This window comes from Micropterus dolomieu, linkage group LG21, assembly GCF_021292245.1.
Source record: "Micropterus dolomieu isolate WLL.071019.BEF.003 ecotype Adirondacks linkage group LG21, ASM2129224v1, whole genome shotgun sequence".
NCBI lineage: Eukaryota > Metazoa > Chordata > Actinopteri > Centrarchiformes > Centrarchidae > Micropterus > Micropterus dolomieu.
The window spans coordinates 18,747,441-18,754,953 of NC_060170.1; the positions used below are offsets into that span (position 1 = coordinate 18,747,441).

The 7,513-nt window shown below is 38.6% G+C and overlaps 1 protein-coding gene across 3 annotated transcripts in view; it reads left to right on the plus strand.

The window, feature by feature from the left end:
- fancc (FA complementation group C) overlaps positions 1–7,513 on the plus strand; it is a 54,885-nt gene that overhangs the window by 22,212 nt on the left and 25,160 nt on the right. For all 3 annotated transcript variants that reach the window (XM_046034342.1, XM_046034344.1, XM_046034343.1), the window contains exons 3-4: positions 3,035–3,122; positions 3,304–3,398. In XM_046034342.1, coding sequence (XP_045890298.1) covers positions 3,035–3,122; positions 3,304–3,398 — 183 coding nt within the window. The remainder of the gene's footprint in view (positions 1–3,034; positions 3,123–3,303; positions 3,399–7,513) is intronic.

A 7,513-nucleotide genomic window follows, 5' to 3' on the forward strand; every position in this document is an offset into this window, starting at 1 on the left:
CATTATCCCTAACATTTGTTATGTGGAGACCTCACCAAGATACCATGACATAATGCAGTTTAAAAATAAAATTTGTTGTTGTTTGAAATAGTACTTTGAACAAAAGTATAAAAAATATATTAAAGTTTTTATAAATAAGAGTAAAATGTATAAAACTACAGAAAATATTTTTAAAATATCTGATTTATTATAGAGTACTACTACTAATGAACATTAAATGAAATAGTGTATGTATTGTGGGGGGGTCAGCGAAAGAGAAACTAAAAAATACCAATATAGTACTACTACTAAAAATAATAATAATATCATATATCATCTCTCATGTCATTGCTAAGGATGGGGATCGACATCCGGTTTCAAAAGGACCTGGTTCCAAAATTTCTCAAAACCCGAAAATCAATAAGGTTTGAGCTTATCGATACTGCTATCGAGATTTGCGGGTCCTATGATGTAACGTATATGTCTCGAGCGTCAAATCCAATTTAATTTGAAACGCAATGGATAAGAAAATCATCAGGGTGCAGTCTCTGCCTGCACTCTGTCGGCTCCTACACACACACACACACACACACACACACACACACACACACACACAGAGCGGCAGCAGCGCGAGAGGCTGCGCCGTCGCGGTGGAATACGGTGAGGGTTAAGTTGGCTCCAAACTACTGTAACGTTAGTGGATGACAGCTACGCTCGTTACTGTAAGTACATGCGATAAAACCTTCGCAAGTAAAAACACAATACTTTATCAATATGTAAGGTAACGTTAAACATGTAGAAATGGTTAATTTAATCATCTCTGTCCTCAGTATCTCATCCTGTTTTATACAAGCACAGCTAACGCTAGCTTGGCATTAGCCAAATGTTAAAACCAAGCTAAATAGAAATCTGTCTGTCTGGAGCACAGACTGGTCTGTAGTCTTAAAAACTCAGCTGCTGGCTGAGACAAACCAGCCGCTCCTCTTTCGACCTGGTAACGTTACCTGCAGCCAGCGAGAGAGGAGGAGGGACTGATACAGACTGATGTTGTTCTTTCTAAACGTCACTCACTACTTGTGATGTCAGATAAAGTTATTGAGTTACTTTGCTGTTGTAAACATTAATGATGCTGCTCTACAAACAACATTTAGCTGTATTTAAAATATTAAATTAAAAACAACCAGGCAGTTAATATGCACACTTTAACATATGTTTATTTATCGCAAGTGATATGTCATCTCAATATATAACGTTATCGCACATTGAATATTTTCCTCACACAGTGCAGGCCTACCTCATGCCCCTTGGGTCTGGTCTTACCAAATAACCATCACTAAATAATAGTAAAGTATCGATAGTGGTATCGATAAAGAATAAGATCGTTAAGCAGTCTCAATAAGGGTATCAATATCAATAAAAATTAAGGATCCCCATCCCTAGTAATAATGATAAACTGGACTCTGCTACATAGGCAAATTATATATTAAAATTATATATATATCTATATATCATTTTGTAACACACTTCTGGCTCTATGATACAGTGACAGAGGAAACGCTGCCTTTGAATTAATTTAATACTACATGACTGTCTACAACGAGGATCTGCAACGGTGTGTTAGATACTTGTTCTAACAATTATCTAACACTGGTTGAATCATTTCTAACACACCGATTGTAACTACAGTTTAATGGCTCATTAATGTTAGCCTCCTCCACTGATAAACACGGCATTAGCTTTCTGACTAATTTTTCAACATGCCGTGTTATCTGCTGTTGGCGATGTTAGAAAATTACAAAAATTACATTACACCTGTTGCCAGAAATCTTGGTGTCCTTTTTGATAGCAATTTTTGCTTTGAACAACACATTGCTAAGCTTGTCCAATCATGCTGGCATCTTAAATGCCAGAGATTCTGAAACTGTTATACATGCTTTTATTTTGTCTCTCCTAGACTACTGCAACAGTCTGTTCTCAGGTCTAAATAAAAAAACTTTGAACTGCCTACAATTAGTGCAGAACTCAGCTGCTAGGTTATTAACCCAAACTAGGAAGTTCGATACATATCACTCCGATTTTATTCTCTTTACATTGGCTCCCTGTCTGTTTTAGGATTGATTTTAAGTTCTTATTGATTTGAAAGCTCTTAATGGCCTGGCTGAAATCTAGAGGAGAAAGAGCCTTTGCAGTAATGGCCCCAAGGCTCTGGAATGATCCACCTGTTGACATCAAGATGTCAGAGTCTGTGTCTTCTTTTAAGTCTCGCCTGAAAACGTATTTATTCAGATTTTTATCTGAATTGGCTAGCTGTTGTTTTATTTTCATTTTAATTTGTGCATGCTTTGTCTTATTTCAATGGTGTCTTTTTAACTGTTGTGATTGTAATTGTTCTTTATCTTCTGTGAAAGCACTTTGTACTCTGTTTGATAAGTGCTCTACAGATTTATCTACAAAGTTGTTATTATTATAAAATATTTAGAAGTAATAAATTAGAGAGAAATGAGAGGACTGGTTGTTGGAACTGCCAAACTGTTTCAAAAATAAATCTACAATCACATCTGTCAGCAGCATAGCCTCCAACACTAGGTTACCGTAACATTAAACACACTGCTGAGCCTGGAGAGGGCAACTCACCGGGAACACTGAGCTACCAGGAGCTACTCTCCGTAGCTCCGGCAGAGCCGCCCTGAGCTCTGGTAGACTGCTATCAGCTGATGTTTTGTTCTGTGGTGCTGCTGTGTTGTTAACAGAGGAGCTGCATCGTGCCCTCTGGTGGGCAAACTATGCAACACTCATGACATGAGGGAAGGATCCGACTCTCTGTTTCTCTTTTCTAATAGTCATATATTGGCTGTGACGCCGATGCAGATACATCTGGAAGTAGCTTATAGCGGCTGATAATATCTACAAAGAGATAAATCAGTCGGGCTCTAATTCTAATGTTTGGTGTTGTGGCACAAGGTTGCTAGGTTAAAAGGATAAAATGAAGATGGGTGAGGAGGTGCGAGTATCTATAATAAAGTGAAACGACAATTCTATCTGTTCTGTCCCTTAGCGCTCCACAACAGAGACCATGAAGAGGCTGCCCTTCCTAGGCCAGTTCCTTGGCCGACTGTGCTGGAACCCTTATGTCACTGCTGATGGTGAGTGCGCCTTCTGAAAAACTTTAATTCCATCTGTAATGGGGAATAGTGGATGGATCACATCATGACGAATCTTGAGTCATTTTGATGGTTATGCGCTGTGTAAGGTTGTTATGCTAAGCCAGAAATCTACATGAACTTATCAAACCCGCTGTGATTGCTGGTGTCTTGTTGTCTGCAGCTGCAAGCAGAAGGCTGTTGTTCCAGTGTCTGTGGGGACTGTACTCGGAGCATCCAGGCAATGCTGTGGAAAGAAAAGCCAACCAGTGGATAAGGGTATGGACTTTCTCTATCTGTGTTAATAGAGAACTTACACTGAAGTAAATTAGGTAGACTTATATTATTGATTTTATATAATGTATTTTTGGAGTATCATAAATAAGGCATATGGTCTAAGAAAAGTGATCTCTTAGTTGTATTTCCCTAATTCCTTATCTCTCTCTGTGCCCTAATTTCCTTTCCTCTCTTTATCATAATATCTCTAATAAAAAATTCTCAAAATTACTTAATTAAATAGATTATATATCATCACAATTATAATATCTAATGAAAGTATAAGTAAATAAGACACTTAATCTGACCACGCCTTCAATGCCATTTTTTGGTACTTAGCGTTGTCGATGTTTGGTGCTAGAGACACATTTTGGTCGGTATTGGTATTGAAGCTAAGTATGTGTGCTTGTTTGTATCATAATTGTTTAGTTATTTCTGACAATGGCAGCTTACTTACCGATATAATAAATAGTCAATTATGATGCCACATAAAGTCATCTGTACCCTCTGAGGTTTCATTGGTCATATGGCTCCAACTAGGGAGGTTACACAGAAATTAAAGACATACTCATAAGACAAAATCCCAGAAGAATTTAAAATATTTATCAAGAAATCAAGCCACAGGTCTCCTATTCATAACATTATTTAGACGTTAATGTATATTCTCCTCCAGTCGTCCATCATATGCCTTTTCTCATAATTTTAGGCCAGGTCTGTTTGCTGTTTAGGTCCTTATTACTTCATAGAGATACGGATTGACCGTCATCCCTTCTAACAATACTCTTCAAAGGAATCCCTCTTCGATTGCCTTTGGGCTGCTGAAGAGATTTTCTGTCTAATTTGCTTTTAATAGGAGTACTCTCGCCAGGCCTCTGCATCTCCTCTCCAATGGGACATGCATGATGAATGAGGTAGATTGAGTCTCTGTTAGTCCAAGCCTTTTGTGCCCAAAACTGTAAAACATATTTTGAAAGCAAAATGAAAATGGACTGTTTCACTGCCTCTTGTCACCAGAGAAGGATCAGCCTTTATATTATGGTTAGTTGATCTCGCTCACTGTGTGTTTTCAAGTCGCACACAAAGGAGGGAAAGCGAATAGAGGGGAAGAAAATATTCAGCAGTTTTCAACTTTGAGAGGGTTCACACAGATGGCTTATGATAAACAATGTGGAACCTTCACATTTTTGCCAGATTAACTGTGTGTTTGTATTCTTTTGATTAATTTCTCATCTAATAAAACATCTTGCTAATTAAAACAGTGCCTTGAAAGTAAACCTCGAATTTGCCAGATGGTCTTTGACCCATAAGAGGGGAAGCGGAGTGCATGTGTGCATGGTTTTGTTTGCGTCTACACTCTGTCTATGTTTTTGTATGGGTATATGTCTGTATATACAGTCCCTTCCCAAAAGTATTGGAACAGTAAGGCAAATTCCTTTGTTTTTGTTGTTCACTAAAGAAATTAGGGTTTAAGATCTAAAGATGAGTATGAGATAAGAGTTCAGAATTTCAGCTTTTATTTCCTGGTATTCACATCTAGATGTGTTAAACAACTCAGGACATATCACTGTTTGCATTAGACCACAGCATTCTTAGGTGAGCAAAAGTAATGGAACAAATAATCTTAAAGTAAGTAACATTTAATATTTGGAGGCATAACCTTTGCTTGCAATAACTGCCTCAAGCCTGCGACCCATCGACATCACCAAACTGTTGCATTCTTCGTTAGTGATGCTATTCCAGGCTTTTACCGCAGCTTCTTTCAGTTCTTGTTTGTTTCGGGGTGTTTCTCCCTTCAGTCTCCTCTTAAGGAGGTAAAATGCATGCTTTATTGGGTTAAGGTCAGGTGATTGACTTGGCCAGTCTAAAACCTTCCACTTTTCCTTCCACAAGTCCTTTGTTTTGTTGGCAGTGTGCTTTGGGTCATTGTCCTGCTGCATGATAAACTTCCTCACGATTAGTTTCAATGCATTTCTCCGTAAATTGGCAGACAAAATGTTTCTGTCCACTTCTGAATTCATTCTGCTGCTACCATCAGTTACATCATCAATAAATATTAATGAGCCTGTTCCAGAGGCCCAAGCCATGACATTACCTCCACCATGCTTCACAGATGAGCTTGTATGCTTCAGATCATAAGCAGTTCCTTTCTTTCTCCACACTTTGGCCTTTCCATCACTTTGGTAGAGATTAATCTTGGTCTCATCAGTGCATAAGATTGTGTTTCAGGACTTCTGCGGCTCATCTCTGTACTTCTTTTCAAATTTCAATCTGGCCTTCTGATTCTTCCTGCTGATGAGTGGTTTCCATCTTGTGGTGTGGCCTCTATATTTAAGCTCTGAGTCTTCTTCCAACAGTGGATTGTGATACCTTCACACCTGCACTGTGGAGGTCGTTGGTGATGTCACTTACTGATGTTTTGGGGGTTTTCTTCACAGCTCTCATGATATTTCTGTCATCAACTACTGTTGTTTTCCTTGGCCGACCTGTTCGACGTCTGTTGCTCAGTACACCAGTAGTTTCTTTCTTTTTCAGGACATTCCAAATCGTTGTACTTGCTATGCCCAATGTTTGTCCAATGGCTCTGGTTGATTTTCCTTCTTTTCTCAGCTTGACAATGGTTTGCTTTTCTCCCATAGACAGCTCTCTGGTCTTCATGTTGGTTTATCCTCTTTAACAGGAAATGCAGTCTTTATAGGTTTGAAACAAGGATGAAAACTTAAACTAGTCATGCAGAGCTATTTAATGTTTGGACAATCAACCTAAAAGGCAACACCTGGGCAACAAGAAACATCAGTCAGTCACATGTTCCAATAGTTTTGCTCACTTGAAAAATGGGTGGATTCAAACAAAGGGTGATATGTCCTGAGTTGTTTAACACATCTAGATGTGAATACGAGGAAATGAGAGCTGAAACTCTGAACTCTTGTCTCATATTCATCTTTTGATCTTAAACCCAAATGTCTTCAGTGAACAACAAAAACAAACGGAATTTCCCTTACTCTTCCAATACTTTTGGAGGGGACTGTATGCATGTTTGTATGTGTGAATGTGTTGCCATGAAGTTGGGATGGTGCATAGATTTACATTTTTAATTGCATGAACATTAATCTGTTTGTTTCTTAATAAAGTACAAAATAATATGCATCACAAAATAAACATACAGCCCCTTCCACTCCCCCACACTACAGCTCGTCATCACCACATTAACCTTGATTGTCAGTGTAAATATGCTCCATCATAGGCTGTGAACACATTGGTTAAAGCAAGATAAAAATCAACAAACAAAACAAGGAAAGACAATACAACTACATACATTTTCTCCATGCCTAGCATTAGACACTAAACACTAAACGTGACTCCCCGTTCTCCAAAAAGGCTTAGTTTTTTTCTTCTCGAATGCTGCCACTCTTGCTATCTCAGCAGTCTGTTTGTGGACTGAAGGCACCACCTCAGTCTTTCATCGTCTGAGAAGAATCTGTCTGCTTATCATAATAATGTCTGTCTCCTCCCATTAAGACTGATTCATCAGCTAAAACAAACAATCTGGGACTGAATGGAATTCAGGTCTCTGAAATTGAGATTTACACACACACACACACACACACACACACACACACACATATATATATATATATAGTGGGGGAAATAAGTATTTGACCCCTTGCTGATTTTGCAGGTTTGCCCACTTACAAAGAATGCAACAATCTATAATTTTAATCATATGTACATTCTAACAGTGAAAGACAGAATCCCAAAGAAATTTCCAGAAAATCACATCATATGAATTTATTAAAATTGATAACCATCTGATGAGGAAAAACAAGTATTTGACCCCCTGGACAAACAGCATGTTAATATTTTGTAGAAAAGCCATTATTGGCCAGCACAGATGTCAAACGGTTTTTATAGTTGGTGACAAGGTTTGTGCACATTTCGGCAGGGATGTTGGCCCACTCCTCCCTGCAGACAGCCTCCAAATCATTCAGGTTCCGAGGTTGTCGCCTGGCAACTCGAATTTTAAGCTCCCTCCAAAGATTTTCAATTGGATTCAGGTCTGGAGACTGGCTAGGCCACTCCAGAACCTTGATGTGCTTCTTCTTCAGCCACTCTTTTGTTGC